Raw genomic sequence first — 21671 nt, 5'->3', positions numbered from 1 at the left:
TCGTGAAATTTTCCGATCTTTTCGAAAATATATTTTGAATTTTTTTAAATCAAGACTAGCATTTTAAATGGGCGTAATATTCAATATTTGAAACGAATGTTTCATGTAGTAACATTGAAAATCGGACCATTAATTGCTGAGATATTGTCATTAGAAAATGGAAAACTTCAATTTTCGTGTTTCTTTTTCTTTAAGCCGCTGTATTTCAGCAACCGGAGGTCCAATCTTCAATGTCTCTTAGACAATTTTATAGCAAATTTTCTGAACTTTTCAAAAAAATTTTTTTTTGGAAATTGTCACTCATGGTCACTATTTTTAAAAATTGAAAAACTGCAAATATTTCGCTAAAATCAAACTTTCGGTGGCGAAATCTTGAAAACGGAGCCCTTTATCAAAAAATCTGTAAAGTACTTTTCGATTGCAAATTCAATTTTGCATTAAAAAGTAATGTCAAACTTGTTTTTGCATACAACTTCGATTTTTTCCAAAAATCACTATTTTTTCAAAAATTCATAACTCAGCGGCAGATTTTTGACCATGTTTCTCTATGGCTCAAAAGTTGCGGATTTTTGTCTCTTAAAACATATCAAAAAATCTCGAAAATAAAAAAATACGTATTTTGGGAAACTGAGTTTTAGTGAAAAAAAAGTTGATAAAAAAAACCTGCAATTTTTTTTCCGTGTACCTATTTTTCCTCAAAAGTCCTCAACAATACCTACAACTTTGCCGAAGACACCAAATTGATCAGAAAATTCACTCAAAAGTTACAGCTGTTTGAATATTTACATACCATTTTTGTATGGACAGCTGCCAAAATTGTATGGAGACTTATATGGGTGAACCAATGACACAAAATAGCATATTTGGTCATAGGGAAGGCCCCCACAAAGTTTGAGCCAAATCCAAAAATACAAATAAAATCCATTTCCGTTTTTGGTAGAGAATTGCTCATTAATAGTTTTTATTTTGAGAAGGCTATCTCTCGGCAATGATTTTGTTTAGTTTGAGGTATGCATTGTTTTTTTTATGTAGAATTGTCTGGGAAACACGATTGTGGTAAAAAAATATATAAAATAATGTAATGGTTGAAAATCACGTTTTAAACCATTTACTGCAAAGAAACAATACCGGAAGGCATATGAGACATAAACTTTGACAAATATTTGCAACGGCCTTAAAAACAGATTTCTTGATTTAACTTTTCATCGCTAAAAGTTAAATTCCTTAAATCCATTTTTTTTTAAATTTTCGAACACAAATCAAAATATTGTGTTAAGGAACTAAAAAAGACATCTAAGCCATAGTGCAAAATCTGGTTCCAAAGATATGAACTTTAGAAAAAATATTGCTTTTTTTGCAAATGACGAAAAATTAGAGACAAAATTCTTTTCCGTTTACAATCCCACATCTATTCACAATTTCGAAGGTTATTTTCCATTTTTCCATCTCTGTCTAATTCCGTTCTCCTTAGTACCAGTTAACTTTCACCTCACTTAGAACAAATCACCTGTTGAAAAGTATTGGATATCTTTGCTCCGGATAACAACTGCTGGGGCAATAAGTGAAATGAAAATTAAAAAAAAACAAGTTTTAAAGCTGAAACGGATTTGCAATCAATTTTTAAAAATACTTCATGAAAGAAATAAATAACTTTAAGAAATTTTCCCTCTGAGGCTCTGCAAATTGGCAATTAATTTTTGAGATTTAGCCTCACAAAGAATTTAAATCGATGAAAATGAGTTTTTCTTAGTGTCACCTAATAAGTATGTAATTTTTAACTAACACCAGGTTGGAAACTACTGGTTTGATTTTCAATGATAAAAAAAAAAATAACCGTTTGTGAAGTCGTCTGATTCTTTCAATAATAATAATTTCAAATTATTAGATTATTTTCTTCATTGCATACACAGAAAAAAATATGTAAATTTCCACGTCATGTAATGTGTGTTTTAAATGTAAACTTGGAATATGTAAAATTTAAATCATATGTAAAGTGCTAAATCCGATGTAAAGAGCGATCATGTAAAAACTATTTGCATGTAATTGATAAATCTCATGTAAGTGGAACTGATTTTGCCATTTATTCTTTTCGTTGAAACATGTAAATCATGAAATACATGTAAAAATCATCCAATGTAAATTCGAAACAGATGTAAACTTCATTGCACAGTTGTTCAGTGAGCTAATCAAAATAAAACAGTTCTAATGCGTTGTTGTTTTGATGCGGTTGTGCGGACAATCCGTCGTCAGCATTCAGAGTGAGATTTAAATCAAATAAGATCGTTGTCGTCGTTGGAGTGTTTGTTCGATTCGATGGTTGCTGGAGGAAGCATCAGGTGATCATGGATCAGCGGGCGGAAACCAAAATCAGGTGAATATTGTGGTTTGCTTATTTTTTTTAGTTTTCGTTTGTGAAATTGGTTCATTTTTATTTCAGCTGTCGAAGATCGTTCACTGTTGCCGGGTGCCGGAAGTGTTGTGGGTTTCCCATCTGATTTCCTTGGGGACAGCTGTCGTCAAAAGAGGTTTTTTTCAATTTAACTTCATACACTTTTGTTAGGAGTTGACATAAAAAAGTTTGATTAAATTTCTGAAGAATATGCAGTTTAGAGTGTGAGTGTAAAGTTACACCGCATCAACTAAAATTTTGCGGTAGAATGCCATTTCGACCTCTTTGCCAATGCCCCTTTCAAGTGACAGTTAAAGTTTAGCTGGCTCGTTCAAAACAAACCCGCATATTTTCATTCGTCGGTCGGTCGGTCGGATTTTCTTCGCGTGAATGCTGCCGGACAATCTGCCAGCCGTGATCGGCGGTGAGAAGTGTTCCAGCGAGCTGCTGCACCAGGGCAATTTCTTCCACAGAATGCAAGTCGCAGTTCAACTAGCATCATCAATCTACCTAGATCAAAAGGTGAGAAGATCATTGATTTTATCATATCCGATTTTAACCTCTAGTCTTCTTCACAGTTTCAGGGTTGTTACGGACGGCGCGGATCGCGCGGATGGCGCGTTTCGCGCGGATAGCGCGGATCTGGCGCGGATTTGCTGGCTAATTTTGCTCAGGCGCGGATTTCGCGCGGATGGCAATTTTGATAAATAACTTAATTGAGAGAGATAGAATTACTTTCATGTTATTAAGAAAAATATTATCAGAAATTACGATAATTTGTTTTTTTTTCCTTTGAGTGCAAGAATTTCATATTTTTTATTAATTGAATTTTCTTCTGAAAATGTTTATTTGTATTTTCTTGGTACGAAACGTGGAAAAATGAAGATGAAGATTATGTAGAAATTATTTCTTATGTTTCTTGTCATTTCTTAACATCTCCTGCTCCGAATATTTAATATCTTTTGAGTTTTGAGTAATGATATTTAACCTTATTTATTTTTCCAGTATGTCCAGTATGGATTTATTAAATTTTTAAAGTTGTAAATCAAATATTACAATTTTTTTCCGAAGATATAGACATAAGAATGTGTAACAAAAAGTATTATTGGGGCTTGTTCTTGTGGGCGCCAAATATGAGCTTGATTGGACGTAACAGAAGCTGGCCTCCACTTTCGAATTTTGGATGGAATTTAGAAATATGGAATTGAAATGGAGTTTAGAAATATTTTTTTTTTCTAAATTTAAACATTCTTGGCGAAAATAAAAAGATCAGAACATTCCAAATTCAAAGCTTCCGAAATTCAAAAATTCGAAACTTTTTTTTGTTTTAATGGTTTTTATAAGGCCGATGCAAATATTAAAAAAAGTTTTTGTCCCTCGGCCCTGGCCGAGGTCAAGGGGGGGGGGCAAAAAAATAAAAAAATATAAAAATTTAAATAACAAGCCATAGTCTTCACATTTAAATGAAAAAAGTGTTTTAAAATGCATTTTACACTAGTTCAGTTGTTTTGCAATCATTAGTTTTCAAAAAATCTAAGATCTGACAAAAACAAAAATTGTATCGAAAAAAGGTTTTGCATCGAAAATTTTCAAAAATCTTAAGATTTTTAATAAACCCAAACATGCTAAAAATGATTTTAAACGCAGAAGAATGTATTTTAATTTGATTTCAGCTGGTTGCACTTGAATTTTCATTGAAATTTTGAAGTTTATTGTAAAAATATTTTTTTTGCCCCCTGATTTTTCGGGCCAATTTTGAAGGGGGGGGGGTGACAAAAACTTTTAAAAATATTTGTACCAGCCTAAACAAAAAAATATCAAAATACATATATTTTTTTTCGAAATTTCTAAAATTATAATTAAAAAAATCTGAAATTTCTAAATTAAAAATTTTAGAAATCTGAATTCAAATTACCAAAAATTTGGGTAATCACAAATTTGAATAATAAAAAAAATCTTAATTAAAAAGTTAAAATTTAAAATCTAGAAAATATCAAATTCAAAACAATTAGAAAACAACTAAAAATATTTCTCAAATCTTAAATAATTTTAGTTTTCCTAAGCTTTTTAATGATTAAATTATTAAATTCTTAAATTCTTAAATTCTTAAATTCTTAAATTCTTAAATTCTTAAATTCTTAAATTCTTAAATTCTTAAATTCTAAAATTCTTAAATTCTTAAATTCTTAAATTCTTAAATTCTTAAATTCTTAAATTCTTAAATTCTTAAATTCTTAAATTCTTAAATTCTTAAATTCTTAAATTCTTAAATTCTTAAATTCTTAAATTCTTAAATTCTTAAATTCTTAAATTCTTAAATTCTTAAATTCTTAAATTCTTAAATTCTTAAATTCTTAAATTCTTAAATTCTTAAATTCTTAAATTCTTAAATTCTTAAATTCTTAAATTCTCAAATTCTTAAATTCTTAAATGTTTATATTTTTAAATTCTTAAATTCTTAAATTCTTAAATTCTTAAATGTTTATATTTTTAAATTCGTAATTCTTGAATCCAAAAAATTTTGATTTCTTAAATTCTTGAATGTCACAATTTTTGATGTCATATTTTATGTTAGAGATTTTGAAATTATGATAAGAAAATATTTTATATATCGAAAATTAAATTTCTTTCGGAGTGAAATTTTAGCGAAGATTTTGGATTATAAACTGTATAAAAAGATAAAGATTGGTATAGATTTTGAATTTTTAGACTTTCGAAATTTTAAATTTTATCATATTAAAATTTTAGATTTTGATTTATTTTTTAGCTTATATTTTATGTGTTAAATTTTTAGGTTTTTTTAATATTGTATTTTCTATTTTGAAGATTTTTTTTCATGACCCTTGCCTTGACCGTCTCTTGAGGTATTTTTTTTATGGATTCATTGCTTTCATTCTTTTGGAGTCTTTAAACATAAAACGAGTTTTTTGTTTATCAAATACTCTCTGAATTAGTTTTACTTCATTTAAAAATAAAATTTCTTAAATGTTGGTCTCGATATTTTTTATATGGCGCGGATTTCGCGCGGTTTCGGATTTTAGGTCGGCGCGGATTTGGCGCGGATTTTTTTTCGACTTTCCCGTAACAACCCTGCAGTTTATCAAAACCTTCGCTACAACACCTTGTTAAACAACGCACACACCTGTTCTTTCTAGTCTCCGGAGGTCGACGATGTCCCTGATAGGACAAACCGTCAGTAGACGTTGCACCGCAGCACGGCCGAGTTCGTTTGTGGTGCCCGTGAGTATTTTGATCACAAAATCGTCCACAAGCCAAGATCATAAGGTGATTTTCCTATTCTGCAGCCGTGGAACGCATTTTCCTCTCAACCGGATGTACCGTTTGGACACGGGGCTGCGATCTAATGTGCTTGTGTCTGCCCGAGTTCAGCTGCGAGCTCTACAGTGAGCGCATGTTCGGCTCTACCCGTACAGCACCACCACCACCACCTACATCCCGATCCTCGTCGCGATCCTGATCGCGGCCACTGTCGGGCTGTGCCTTATCATCAAGGAGATGCAACTGTGAGTGGTACCTAACATCAATAAATTTTTAAAACCCCTATAATTCTTATTTCTTTCGCAGCGGCAAACTAAGTCCGGCAGAGAACGGACGTGGGATTAACTTGCCAGATATGCCCTCAACCAGACCTCCTGTCGGGGTAATACAAGCGGGTAATGGAGTGTTCCCGCTCGATGGGCAACAAAACGACGGACATAAGCACCCGATTATCGACACGGTGCAAACCGTAACCACGTATGCTGGAAATTTTCTGCTTGAGCCGGCCAGGGAATACATAAATGATGGTTTGGTTCAGGTGAGATACTTTAAGGTTTTTTTTTTATTCCTTAGTGTTAACCTCACAAAACAATGTTTGATGCCATCTAGTTCATTTTGTTATAAGCTCAAATATTATCGTTTGCAAACATAATTTTTTAGGGACTCAAACATAAAAAGACTCGCGCCTCGCGAAACCTCAAAAGATAGTTCGTTGAATGTTTGTTAAATTCCATTTTTGACTGTATTTGTTGGTTAATAGCTCTGTAAACACTTTCCAACTTATTTGCATGCTAAGATTAATCTAAAATTTACTAAATTGAGCAGTTTTAGCCAACAAAAAAATGTTGAATGAATTATTTCACCTCAATGTACCCCATTTTTTTGCGTCTCGCGATTCGTGAGCCTTTTATTTCGGTGTCGCTGAGTTTTGCCGCCGGAAATTCTGTGTAAAGTGCCTACAGAGTGGAAGCGACAAGCCAAACATACCAACTTAAGCAACAGAATTTTCAAAAAATCTTTTCTTTTAGTCGCTTCGCTTAGCTTGTCGCTTCCACTCTGTAGGCATCTTAAAAACAATAATATAGCTCCGTTGCGTCTGGAATCTGGAAACTGCAACAGATTCTAGATTCAACGGAGCAAAAATAATTTTTGGTTCGTGTAGATTTACATCGATTTCATTGGAAATTTACACGTTTTTGAAGGGATTTGGTCATGGCTCATTTCCAATAAAATTAATGTAAATTTCCGATGAAATTAATGTAAATATACATCATTTATCATGATACCTTTTGGTACATGATAAATAATGTAAATCTACAGGAATATTTTTTTCTGTGTAGTTGAGACCTACAAACACAATTCAGCATTTCGGGATTTGTATTTGTTTCCGTGTATTACTCAAAAACGGTGCACTCTTTCAAAATTTCGGATCTTTTTTCCAATCATGTCTCTGGAACCTGCTTTTGCACCATCATGAACTATCTATCTATGAACTATTTTGGGAATTCAGCTTTGAAAAAAAAAAGTTTAGGCATGAAACGGGTATTTGTTTAGGGTGTGACTATTTTGTTCTGAATTAGTCATAATTATAATCTACAACTTAACCGACGACAACAAATCATTATTTTCATAAATCTACTTAAAAAAATACTGCAGCATCATAAGTTGCCGTACCAAATGCTCACTTAACACAAATACCACCCATTTGTTAGTGCAACACTAAATTCGAGAACCGTGATTGGCCAAAGAAATCATCCGGACCCGGTACGGTTGACGATTTCATGACTCCATCAATTCATATCCAATTTTTCGATTAGAACTCGATTCGACGAAGCCCGACGGAAAGACAATGGCACTTCATTTGTGTTTTCGATGCATCGAAAACCACTTTCTATGAGCGGGTGTGCGGAGGTGGGGTTCGAAAGTCCCAAAACAGAATGCACTTTTTAGCCGAGGGATTGCTTTTCGAAGTTTATTTTTTTTCCTTTGCTCACTATGAAACACCTGTCCGGCGATTTTTTTGGGATGGTGCAAGTAGTTCGGTGAAAGCTATCTTCGGACGATCTATCCTCGTTTTCAACACCATGGACGATTTCCAGAGCCCGGTTGAGCCAGGTACAATTTCCAGTTTGCAAGTCAGCGGCGAGACACGTGGACGATAGGGACGATGAGACGAGGGGATTTGGCTTCGGGAGCACAACTTCTACCGTTGATATATTCAAACGAATGCAAAGGAGAAGCGTATCCTGGGTGCTGGTCAGAAACGGTCAGCGATTGTCTCGAAACGCGGTGTGAACAGTTTGTAAATGTTGTCAAAAAAGTTTTAAGATAAGTTAAACTGAAGGAATCGTTGAATTACCCAGAGATTGGAAACGATAATACTGTCAATAAATCTATAGTTGACTAACGAGTGATTTGTAAATGCTTATTTAATCTAACTTTCAGGGTAACAAAAAGCACAGAAAATAAACCTCAAGAAAAAAAGGGTGTGTGGCCATTTTGAAAATATTAAAAAAAAATCCACCCCGACCTGCACCGCCTTATCCCACTTAAGGTATCGCTCGGTGTCGTCTGCCCGGGTATGGCAACATTCAGTCTCGGCTTACGGGCAGAGCACCATCACAGAGTGCGGGACAGTTATTGGAAGCCACCGGTTCTCGAGAGTGTCCGGTCCGGTTTAACCTTCTTCCGAAGCGATTGCGACACAAGGGGAGAAATATGCAATCAAAAACAAAAACAAGATAACGCTCTAATAAACCCAATGTACTTCTCCCGTGTGTTTGCAGGTGCCTCCTACTCAGTCCCCTTCCACCGCCCTGGTTCAGGTGCGAAGCCCGAGCAGACAAGGACATTCAACGACGACTCCGCTGCAAGAAAACCCAATTGCCAGTGCAAGCATTCATAATTGAATTATTTCTGTACGAAAGATTCCGGTTGTCATATTTTTTGTCACCCATCTTCGAAAATGGGGTAGGAAATTTTAATCACTGTCATTTGGTTTTTTTTTCGGGTGGTGCAAATTCGGAAAGACAGAGAAATGTCCCAATTTCAGGCTGAACGAATGCCGGCAATCTTTAATGGGACAATAGTCTCTCATTTCTGAACCGATGCTGGAAATATGCCTTCGGGAAGCAATGAACCGAATGCTCATTAGAGTCTTGGTTTGGCACAGGTACAGTTACTGTTGTTGTCGTCCTTGTTTTAAGGTTTTTTAGTTCATGAAACTTGTCGTTTCAGATCACGTCGATTACCTTTTTGGTTGGGTTGTTTCGATGAGAGATGTTCAGCAATAAATCGATTGTTGGAAGCGAATCGTTCCTACTGAGGAGTAAGGTCAGATCCAATGTTCCAGCATTCGTAATTTCTACCAGAATGGTTTTTTTATTTTTGTCGAAATTTCAAGGAAGGACAACATCAGATCGTTATAAGCTCGAGAAAAATAATACAATAATAATGCTCTATTCAACGTACACATGCTATTTGCGGCTGAGCATTTTGTTTTCTCTACAACAATTTGGCTGTTATACTACCACGCATAATCACAGACAACAGACGTTTTGGCTCGATCACCACCTTGTGTAAAAACATGGAACGGTTTTACCCGAGCATGGATAAATAACAAGGGAAATTCGTAATAATACCTTTCTCTGGTATCAATACCAAATTTTGGTATTCCTGGACCCTTTAAAATATGTCTTAAGGATTATGCAAGAGCACAATGTGGATTTGAAAATTGCAGAATTTGTCGAAGATCAGACACCACATTATGGTATCAAAGTTTTTATCAAATTTCTCTGAAACTATGGGAAAATTTTGACCAATTTTGACAAAATAATTGATTTTGCGCTAAAATTATGTCTCAAAGCGAATGCTTTTATTGAAAACCGGAAATTTCAAACTTGTTTTTAAACATTTAAGAAATGACTTAAAATTGTGGAATATTTTCTAAGTCAGGATGGCACATTTTGGTATTTTTTGTTTGTATTGAAGTGTTTTATCAAATTCCTCTGAAACTATGGGATTTTTTTAAATAAATTTTGACGAGATAATCAATTTTGCGCTAAAACGACTTGAAACCCAACAATGTTAAAGCTGATTTTCAAATTTTTCTGATATACCCACTAAGATTTTTTTTAACACTCGAACGCCCAACGCATGCCCAACTTACACGGACGCCCAAGCCTCCAAAAAAAGGTGGAACGGTAACTTCAACTCGCTGGTTCTAGGGCATAACTCAACCAATCGGGACGATTCTTGTTTCCAGTGATTTGTAAGAATGTCTAGATGATACTAAAATTTTGCAGAACTTAATTTGAACAAATCTGTAATTTCTGCGACTGAAAACATCGTTCCACCTTTTTTAAAAAGACTGCCTCCGCGAAATTTTCGGCGAATTTTTTTTTACACGCGAAAAAAAAAAGTTGGAACGATGTTTTTGATCGCAAATATTAGAGATTTGATCAAATTAAGTTCTGCAAAGTTCTAGAATCATCTAGACATCCTAACAAATCACTGGAAAGAAGAATTATCTTGATTGGTTGAGTTATGCCCGAGAACCAGCGAGTTGAAGTTACCGTTCCAACTTTTTTGAAGCCTTGGGCGTTGGAATGTTAATCGTTGAAATTTCTCTTAGTCGGGATAACCCGTCATTCCATGTGGTGAAGAATATCACTAAGAACAAAATGGAATCATCAGGTGAGTAGATTTCTCTGTTGCATATGGATCATTTCCTTTTTTCACTAACTGCAACTGTTGCACTATAGAATGGCATGAAAATACCAAATTTTGGTATTACTTGTGCAAATACCAGCGACCATAATGTGCTCTTGGTTGCTCAGTAATATATGATAAAATACCATGAAATCATACCAAAATCATGTATGTGGAAGACCACAGGAATACCAAAATCTGATTTTCCAAGGGCGCGGGAATACCTTAAAAAACCATGACAATACCAAGTTTTGGTATTCAAGCAATGTTCAAAAATCCAGAAGACCTCAACTTGGTATTGAAATGGTTTTATTTTGAGGTATTATTTTACCCTTGGAATAACATGGTTTGGTATTGTTGTGTCCTTCCACAAACAATACTTTGGTATGATTTTATGGTATTTTACCATCTATTACTGGGCAATCAAGGGCACATTTTAGTCCCTGTTATTTGCCCAAGTAATACCAAAATTTGGTATTCCCGTGTTATTTACCCCTGCTCGGGTATCGAGGATGGCAAGCCGTTTGTGGCGCTGCCGTCGCAGAGGAGATTTGACAACTCTCGCTGTTTTCAAGTGTAAACAACCATACAGAAAAGCACTTGGTTGCGCGTATTTTCCTTCTCATCAAAAGTGTTATGCCTCTTTTCGTAGAGAAAACGATGTGTAGATCAAAAATGTCGAAAGTAATTATTTAGAGCATCGTTTCAGATAATTGTCAGTCTTAAATTTCATTAAAAAAGCATCATCAAAATCAAGTAGATGAGAATCAGAATGCGGTTCTTGCAGAGGCTGTGGTGCACTGCAGTCTTCATTCAGGCTTATTCTTGCAAGTGTCTTTAGATAACGAGATGGCGTTAGTGTATCACCCGCCATGTTTGTACACAATTTTCAAAATATTTTGTTCTAGCTGCTACGTCTGTTGTCTGTAACATAATGCAGAATCATAACTTTCTTCATTCATAGGAATGGACAGTTATTAATTGATTTAAAATAATAGTATTTGAATATTCCACTCCTAAACAGTTTAAATGAAGTTACTTTTTCAATTTTACTTGATGATGTTCATTGAAAGGCTGAATTGGGTGAAACTACTGTGCCCAAACAAGAGCTCGACCTTCGCCAAAGTGTGCACATATATTTCATTTGGGTTATATTTGCCTTTAAAATAAAAAATCTCAAGTTTTGACATTTGGTCCACCCCGCGCTTATAGCACCTCCCTTTTTTAGATTTTCAAAACCTCAATTTAAAAATGCATTTTCCTGTGAGAAAATTGACCAACTTTTGGGTAAGAAAATTTATAGAAATTTTGACGTAGAATCCAATGGCGGTTTTCTCCGCTAACCCACACGAATTCGAAAAAGCCCTTCGATTTGCGTGAAACTTTGTCCTAAGGGGTAACTTTTCTCCCTGATTACGAATCCAAGCTCCATTTTTCGATTTTTCGTGACGGAGGGGCGGTACCAAAAGTACATGAACTTTTCGAATCTTTAATAAACCAGAAGGGTCTTTTCCATTAAGAACAAAGTGTTTCACTTTAAAATTTCGTGTGTTTCAAAACTTTATTTCTTAATCGCGTTAAATGCCTCAACTTTGTAGAAGTTTGGTACTCTCTAAAAATAACCTTGCAAAGTTACAAAAAACACGAAATTTTCAAAATAAGTTCTTAATGAAAAACTAACTTAATCCACCTATGTGGTTGATGCCTTCCTCACTTTTTACCAAAAATGGGTAATATGAGTGGTTTGGACACACATTTCAGCATTTTTTTAGATCCAGAAAAAAAGAACACAGATATAACTTATGTGGTAATAACTCGAGACAGGGTTGCCAGATCTTCAATGTTTTGGACTCTTTGAAAAGCCCTTTCAATTGCCTAACCAACGATGGGTCGGATGATGGATCCGGACATAGTTTACATACATTTAAGTGAGATCCGGCTTCAAAAAAGTACATAAATATCACTTATGTGGTAATAACTCGAGACAGGGTTGCCAGATTTTCAATGTTTTGGACTCTTTGGAAAGCCCTTTCAATTGCCTAACCAACGATGGATCGGATGATGGATCCGGACATAGTTTACATACATTTAAGTGAGTTCCGGCTTCAAAAAAGTACATAAATATCACTTATGTGGTAATAACTCGAGACAGGGTTGCCAGATCTTCAATGATTTGGACTCATTGGAAAGCCTTTTCAATAACCTAACCAACGATGGGTCGGATGATGGATCCGGACATCGTTTACATACATTTATGTGGGATCCGGCTTCAAAAAAGTGCATAAATATCACTTATGTGGTAATAACTCGAGACAGGGTTGCCAGATCTTCAATGATTTGGACTCTTTGGAAAGCCCTTTCAATTGCCTAACCAACGATGGGTCGGATGATAGATCCGGACATCGTTTACATACATTTAAGTGAGATCCGGCTTCAAAAAAGTACATAAATATCACTTATGTGGTAATAACTCGAGACAGGGTTGCCAGATCTTCAATGTTTTTGACTCATTGGAAAGCCTTTTCAATAACCTAACCAACGATGGGTCGGATGATGGATCCGGACATCGTTTACATACATTTAAGTGAGATCCGGCTTCAAAAAAGTAAATAAATATCACTTATGTGGTAATAACTCGAGACAGGGTTGCCAGATTTTCAATGTTTTGGACTCTTTGGAAAGCCCTTTCAATTGCCTAACCAACGATGGATCGGATGATGGATCCGGACATAGTTTACATACATTTAAGTGAGTTCCGGCTTCAAAAAAGTACATAAATATCACTTATGTGGTAATAACTCGAGACAGGGTTGCCAGATCTTCAATGATTTGGACTCATTGGAAAGCCTTTTCAATAACCTAACCAACGATGGGTCGGATGATGGATCCGGACATCGTTTACATACATTTATGTGGGATCCGGCTTCAAAAAAGTGCATAAATATCACTTATGTGGTAATAACTCGAGACAGGGTTGCCAGATCTTCAATGATTTGGACTCTTTGGAAAGCCCTTTCAATTGCCTAACCAACGATGGGTCGGATGATAGATCCGGACATCGTTTACATACATTTAAGTGAGATCCGGCTTCAAAAAAGTACATAAATATCACTTATGTGGTAATAACTCGAGACAGGGTTGCCAGATCTTCAATGTTTTTGACTCATTGGAAAGCCTTTTCAATAACCTAACCAACGATGGGTCGGATGATGGATCCGGACATCGTTTACATACATTTAAGTGAGATCCGGCTTCAAAAAAGTAAATAAATATCACTTATGTGGTAATAACTCGAGACAGGGTTGCCAGATTTTCAATGTTTTGGACTCTTTGGAAAGCCCTTTCAATTGCCTAACCAACGATGGATCGGATGATGGATCCGGACATAGTTTACATACATTTAAGTGAGTTCCGGCTTCAAAAAAGTACATAAATATCACTTATGTGGTAATAACTCGAGACAGGGTTGCCAGATCTTCAATGATTTGGACTCATTGGAAAGCCTTTTCAATAACCTAACCAACGATGGGTCGGATGATGGATCCGGACATCGTTTACATACATTTATGTGGGATCCGGCTTCAAAAAAGTGCATAAATATCACTTATGTGGTAATAACTCGAGACAGGGTTGCCAGATCTTCAATGATTTGGACTCTTTGGAAAGCCCTTTCAATTGCCTAACCAACGATGGGTCGGATGATAGATCCGGACATCGTTTACATACATTTAAGTGAGATCCGGCTTCAAAAAAGTACATAAATATCACTTATGTGGTAATAACTCGAGACAGGGTTGCCAGATTTTCAATGTTTTGGACTCTTTGGAAAGCCCTTTCAATTGCCTAACCAACGATGGATCGGATGATGGATCCGGACATAGTTTACATACATTTAAGTGAGTTCCGGCTTCAAAAAAGTACATAAATATCACTTATGTGGTAATAACTCGAGACAGGGTTGCCAGATTTTCAATGTTTTGGACTCTTTGGAAAGCCCTTTCAATTGCCTAACCAACGATGGATCGGATGATGGATCCGGACATAGTTTACATACATTTAAGTGAGTTCCGGCTTCAAAAAAGTACATAAATATCACTTATGTGGTAATAACTCGAGACAGGGTTGCCAGATCTTCAATGATTTGGACTCATTGGAAAGCCTTTTCAATAACCTAACCAACGATGGGTCGGATGATGGATCCGGACATCGTTTACATACATTTATGTGGGATCCGGCTTCAAAAAAGTGCATAAATATCACTTATGTGGTAATAACTCGAGACAGGGTTGCCAGATCTTCAATGATTTGGACTCATTGGAAAGCCTTTTCAATAACCTAACCAACGATGGGTCGGATGATGGATCCGGACATCGTTTACATACATTTAAGTGAGATCCGGCTTCAAAAAAGTACATAAATATCACTTATGTGGTAATAACTCGAGACAGGGTTGCCAGATCTGCAATGTTTTGGACTCATTGAAAAGGCTTTTCAATTGCCTAACCAACGATGGGTTGGATGATGGATCCGGACATAGTTTACATACATTTAAGTGAGATCCGGCTTCAAAAAAGTACATAAATATCACTTATGTGGTAATAACTCGAGACAGGGTTGCCAGATTTTCAATGTTTTGGACTCTTTGGAAAGCCCTTTCAATTGCCTAACCAACGATGGATCGGATGATGGATCCGGACATAGTTTACATACATTTAAGTGAGTTCCGGCTTCAAAAAAGTACATAAATATCACTTATGTGGTAATAACTCGAGACAGGGTTGCCAGATCTTCAATGATTTGGACTCATTGGAAAGCCTTTTCAATAACCTAACCAACGATGGGTCGGATGATGGATCCGGACATCGTTTACATACATTTATGTGGGATCCGGCTTCAAAAAAGTGCATAAATATCACTTATGTGGTAATAACTCGAGACAGGGTTGCCAGATCTTCAATGATTTGGACTTTGGAAAGCCCTTTCAATTGCCTAACCAACGATGGGTCGGATGATAGATCCGGACATCGTTTACATACATTTAAGTGAGATCCGGCTTCAAAAAAGTACATAAATATCACTTATGTGGTAATAACTCGAGACAGGGTTGCCAGATCTTCAATGTTTTTGACTCATTGGAAAGCCTTTTCAATAACCTAACCAACGATGGGTCGGATGATGGATCCGGACATCGTTTACATACATTTAAGTGAGATCCGGCTTCAAAAAGTAAATAAATATCACTTATGTGGTAATAACTCGAGACAGGGTTGCCAGATTTTCAATGTTTTGGACTCTTTGGAAAGCCCTTTCAATTGCCTAACCAACGATGGATCGGATGATGGATCCGGACATAGTTTACATACATTTAAGTGAGTTCCGGCTTCAAAAAAGTACATAAATATCACTTATGTGGTAATAACTCGAGACAGGGTTGCCAGATCTTCAATGATTTGGACTCATTGGAAAGCCTTTTCAATAACCTAACCAACGATGGGTCGGATGATGGATCCGGACATCGTTTACATACATTTATGTGGGATCCGGCTTCAAAAAAGTGCATAAATATCACTTATGTGGTAATAACTCGAGACAGGGTTGCCAGATCTTCAATGATTTGGACTCTTTGGAAAGCCCTTTCAATTGCCTAACCAACGATGGGTCGGATGATAGATCCGGACATCGTTTACATACATTTAAGTGAGATCCGGCTTCAAAAAAGTACATAAATATCACTTATGTGGTAATAACTCGAGACAGGGTTGCCAGATCTTCAATGTTTTTGACTCATTGGAAAGCCTTTTCAATAACCTAACCAACGATGGGTCGGATGATGGATCCGGACATCGTTTACATACATTTAAGTGAGATCCGGCTTCAAAAAGTAAATAAATATCACTTATGTGGTAATAACTCGAGACAGGGTTGCCAGATTTTCAATGTTTTGGACTCTTTGGAAAGCCCTTTCAATTGCCTAACCAACGATGGATCGGATGATGGATCCGGACATAGTTTACATACATTTAAGTGAGTTCCGGCTTCAAAAAAGTACATAAATATCACTTATGTGGTAATAACTCGAGACAGGGTTGCCAGATCTTCAATGATTTGGACTCATTGGAAAGCCTTTTCAATAACCTAACCAACGATGGGTCGGATGATGGATCCGGACATCGTTTACATACATTTATGTGGGATCCGGCTTCAAAAAAGTGCATAAATATCACTTATGTGGTAATAACTCGAGACAGGGTTGCCAGATCTTCAATGATTTGGACTCTTTGGAAAGCCCTTTCAATTGCCTAACCAACGATGGGTCGGATGATAGATCCGGACATCGTTTACATACATTTAAGTGAGATCCGGCTTCAAAAAAGTACATAAATATCACTTATGTGGTAATAACTCGAGACAGGGTTGCCAGATCTTCAATGTTTTTGACTCATTGGAAAGCCTTTTCAATAACCTAACCAACGATGGGTCGGATGATGGATCCGGACATCGTTTACATACATTTAAGTGAGATCCGGCTTCAAAAAAGTAAATAAATATCACTTATGTGGTAATAACTCGAGACAGGGTTGCCAGATTTTCAATGTTTTGGACTCTTTGGAAAGCCCTTTCAATTGCCTAACCAACGATGGATCGGATGATGGATCCGGACATAGTTTACATACATTTAAGTGAGTTCCGGCTTCAAAAAAGTACATAAATATCACTTATGTGGTAATAACTCGAGACAGGGTTGCCAGATCTTCAATGATTTGGACTCTTTGGAAAGCCCTTTCAATTGCCTAACCAACGATGGGTCGGATGATGGATCCGGACATCGTTTACATACATTTAAGTGAGATCCGGCTTCAAAAAAGTACATAAATATCACTTATGTGGTAATAACTCGAGACAGGGTTGCCAGATTTTCAATGTTTTGGACTCTTTGGAAAGCCCTTTCAATTGCCTAACCAACGATGGGTCGGATGATGGATCCGGACATAGTTTACATACATTTAAGTGAGATCCGGCTTCAAAAAGTACATAAATTTCACTGAAGTGGTAATAACACGAGACAGGGTTGCCAGATTTTCAATGTTTTTGACTCATTGGAAAGCCCTTTCAATTATCTAACCAACGATGGGTCGGATGATGGATCCGGACATCGTTTACATACATTTAAGTGAGATCCGGCTTCAAAAAAGTACATAAATATCACTTATGTGGTAATAACTCGAGACAGGGTTGCCAGATCATCAATGTTTTGGACTCATTGGAAAGCCCTTTCAATTACCTAACCAACGATGGGTCGGATGATGGATCCGGACATCGTTTACATGCATATAATTGAGATCCGGATATTTATGAAAACACATTTTTATACATAACTTTTGAACTACTTATCGAAACTTCAAACAATTCAATAGCGATGTATGGGACCCTAAACCAAGTCGAATGCAACTGGTTTGGTCAAAATCGGTTCAGCCAGTGCTGAGAAAACTCAGAGAGAATTTTGGTCACATACATACATACACACACATACACACACACATACACACACACATACACACACACATACACACACACAGACATTTGTTCAGATTCTGAGTCGATATGTATACATGAAGGTGGGTCTAGGAGCTTTTAATCAAAAGTTCATTTTCAGAGCAGGATTATAGCCTTACCTCAGTGAGGAAGGCAAAAATGACCCGTCTGGCTTATTCCAGATTCATAAAGAACCTACATTGAATTTCTTTAAAAATATTTCAAAACATGTGGTGTCTTGGGCAAAGTTGTAGGTAGAAAATTTTCATAATTTTGACACTTTAACATAAACCAGTTTGTTATTTTAATTCTGTATTTGAGAATATTGCTGATCATAAACATTTTTGTATGGAGATTTTTTTCTAAGGGAGAGGGCGTATTTTCTTTTTGCATTTTCAATAAAGTGTTCATATGTTTTGTGAATGGATAAGGGTTGGCAGAGTATGATCCAATTTTTAAAGCGAGTGACTTGTTTTGAAAACAGTCCTTGAATTAGAACTCCAATATCACTAGATTTCACCCCGATGAAAAAGGTTTGCTCGTAAACCGAACTCCTTCCCTACTTAATGCTCAGTCCATAAATTGTCTGCTGGACAATAAAATATAAACGGCAACAATATGTCATCTGCTGGTGCTGGCTTCTACCATCTGAAGGGAGCCATAAACATGATAAAAAAGAACGCATCAACACATTTGTCCACACTTAAGCAGGGTTGATTCGGTCGGCCTATTACTTAATTACTTTTAATGGTGCTCTGTATTAGCTTTTCATCTGTTAATGGAACCTGGAGCCACCCAGATGTAGTGAGATTTATTGCCTATTGTTGTTGATGGTTTTGATTAATTGTATTATGCTATAGTCTTTTTTTCAATTTGTGTTCCCTTATTTTCCCAACAAAACCAGCCATAAACTCAAACAGAATTTAAATCAAATTTCACATCATCTATGCAACACATTTTGCAGATGAATCCTGCAAAGCACTCAAATCGCTCAAACCACTGTCCACATATCAAAAGTGTTGACATTATCTCAATCATCATGCGGTTTGCGTCCACCAGAGGTGCTGCAGAATTCATAAATTAGTCCACCAAATTGGTCGGCTCACGTCCAACCAAGCCGAGTGTGTGGCCGCTTCCTAGTTTGGCCAATCAATTAAATCTAGCGTGAACCAAGGGGACCTCGGGCAGCAGCCGTTATGTTTACCTGGCCACCGTGTCCTAATTTATCACCTCCACCACCCCCATTTCAATTTCCCGCTCGATCAAGCGGAGACCAAAGATTTGCGACCTGGTCGTGAAAACCGCAAATTTGGATAATGAAACCAACATCAAACAGGCACGGCTTCGCCGAAAACGTCGTTGTAGTACTGTTTTGTCACACTTCAAAAGGAATTGAAGATCAAAGAAATTTTTTGATTTTAAAATTAATGTCAAACATACAAAATACCAGATTGCATTTCTTGTTCATTTTTAATTCTTCCAATGTGGAAACTGCGACAAGACACCACGACAGTGGCAAATTCTTGAGATAGCACAAACGGCAAACATCTTGCGGCATAGCGCTGCCAGTGTCAACGGTCCGCTGTCCGGTGCACGTGTCCAGCAGTGACCTCCCACGCAGGGGGACACCCACCACGGACGCGGGATGCCACCATTTGTGGTTTTCCCTGCGCAAAGCGTTGCTGTCACGTGCAGTGTTTTGTTTGAAGGTATGGTAAGCCATGGCTGTCTGCAACTTAAGGTGGGGTGTTCTACTGTGGGCATACTAGTTTAGAAATGGATTATTGACTAAAACCAGTTTAATTTATTTTAAAATAAATAAGTGAATTAAATAGGCAAACACAAATTAAAAATCGGTTGAATCTCAATTTAGGGTGGACAATAAAATGTACATTCCTCTTATAATTGGGGATCTGTTTGTGGTCAGTACAATGCTGATGTTGGTGAGATATTGTTGCATCTGAAGACATAATTGAAACAAAATAATTCTGGTTTGATCCTCACTGATAGCGAAATGCCAACATATTTCATGAATTAATTTAACATGCAGTGTTGGAATTTCTAGTAACTTTAGTTTGTTGGGTGTCTTAATGTTCAGGGATTGAATAAGAAATTATATCCAAAGTTTCATTAGTTTCAAAGCTTGTAACAAACATCCTTTGGTTGTTTTCAATCAAAATGTTTGCAATCTATGCTCAAGTATTTAACTGTGTAAATAAATGTAAGCAAAAACGAAATTCGAAGGTCGGGAACAGCATGGCATTTTCTTAGATACTGACTGTACAAATTTAACCACCTAATTTGAACAATAATATTCATACAGCTCTCGAAAATTATCCAACTAAGCCATCTTGATGTACAGCCCAACAAACTTTCCCCAGGTATTTCTGCCTAATCCACTGATCTAATCCGAAAACAATTTGCACAAATTTGTTTTTAATTTGAATCCCCAATGTCGAACCAAACTCAATTTAAAAGTTGGGAATGATTTTCTTATTACAAAATTTTGAATGTACCTTCCCACCCAGCAGCAGTGTTGCCAGCCATTCTTACCTGTGCCGGGCAAGATCCCCAGGGAAGCAACCCACCTACCCCCAAACGTCGAATCCATCGACCAACTTTAGGCTTGGCCACCACCACCACCACCGTCGTTCGGCGGACGACGGAGAATAAGTTTGCCAAATTATGCAAGACAGATAGAGAGACAACTTGGTCCGAAAATAATTCAATAACAACGAGAAGAACCCGAACCAAAGGAGTGGGCAAGGGCGAACTTTTGGGCCAGCTTTGGAACTTTGGGGCGAACTCGGTGTTGGCCGGAATCGAATTTCCTGGCGCGCTCCGTTCGTGCCGTTTCCAGTCGAGTGGTTCGGTTTCTCGGAGAAAATAAAACAAAAGCAGAAGCAGTGGGACAAATGGGGACAACAGTAGCTGGTAGCGAGTTATTCAATTTGGAAATGGATTAAAGCGGACAGGGCCAATCCATTGAGACATCCGAGACATCAAACATTATTGCTGCCATGCTGGGAAATGCACTCGGGGACGGTTTGATCGATTGCACAGTTCTGCAGAATGTATTGTTCAAGTTTCGTTCTATTTTTTCGTGAGAAGAATATGGGAATTTTCGAATTGTTAGTAGTTTTTAAAAACTCCAACAGGTATAATTTTAGAAGGTTAAATATTACCTCTATTATGATGTAATTTTACCTCAATTTAGATTGAAAAAGATACATTACACCAGAATGGAGGTAAAATTACACATTTCCAGAGGTAAAATTACGCATTTTTCTGATCTAGAAGACGTGCCCTTTCCCAGATTTAAAATAATCATGATTTTTTTCAGTGTTGCAGACCGCACAAGGACGCCGGAAACAGTGCCCAGTGTCAGGTTTAGCGGCTTCGGCTGCCGTTCCCTAAGTTGTTATGGGGCGCGGGTTTGACTCCCGCCTTATTCTCCTGGCCTTCTATCGGATGGGGAAGTAAAACGTCGGTCCATTTGCGTAAAAGAGGTTTTGGTTGATTCACCACACATAACCTTCGGACGCCTAGAAATGAGCAGAAACTGGCAACAGAGACCACAAAAGACCCGGGGGTCGTTAAAGTGGATTGCTTTGCTTTTTTCGATTAGATTGTTGGATTGGATTGGATTGGATTGGATTGGATTGGATTGGATTGGATTGGATTGGATTGGATTGGATTAAATATTGAAGGAAACATTTTAAAAGAAAAGCATTGCACCGATTTCAATGCAAAACAAAAA

The 21671-nt window shown here is 36.8% G+C and overlaps 1 protein-coding gene and 1 long non-coding RNA gene across 2 annotated transcripts in view; both read left to right on the top strand.

The window, feature by feature from the left end:
• Positions 1 to 2726: 2726 nt before the first annotated feature.
• Positions 2727 to 5793, top strand: LOC119767648. Its single transcript, XR_005277631.1, has 3 exons — positions 2727 to 2911; positions 5486 to 5629; positions 5695 to 5793. It is a non-coding gene; the product is annotated as an uncharacterized LOC119767648 (long non-coding RNA).
• A 27-nt stretch (positions 5794 to 5820) lies between these two features.
• Positions 5821 to 21671, top strand: part of LOC119766402 — a 73336-nt gene continuing 57485 nt past the window's right edge. The window contains exons 1-2 of the mRNA XM_038250930.1: positions 5821 to 5913; positions 5975 to 6221. Of these exons, the coding sequence (XP_038106858.1) occupies positions 5906 to 5913; positions 5975 to 6221 (255 nt within the window). The 5' untranslated portion in view covers positions 5821 to 5905. The remainder of the gene's footprint in view (positions 5914 to 5974; positions 6222 to 21671) is intronic.

Source organism: Culex quinquefasciatus, chromosome 2, assembly GCF_015732765.1.
Source record: "Culex quinquefasciatus strain JHB chromosome 2, VPISU_Cqui_1.0_pri_paternal, whole genome shotgun sequence".
Taxonomy (NCBI): domain Eukaryota; kingdom Metazoa; phylum Arthropoda; class Insecta; order Diptera; family Culicidae; genus Culex; species Culex quinquefasciatus.
This window is presented reverse-complemented; position numbering and strand designations above follow the sequence as displayed.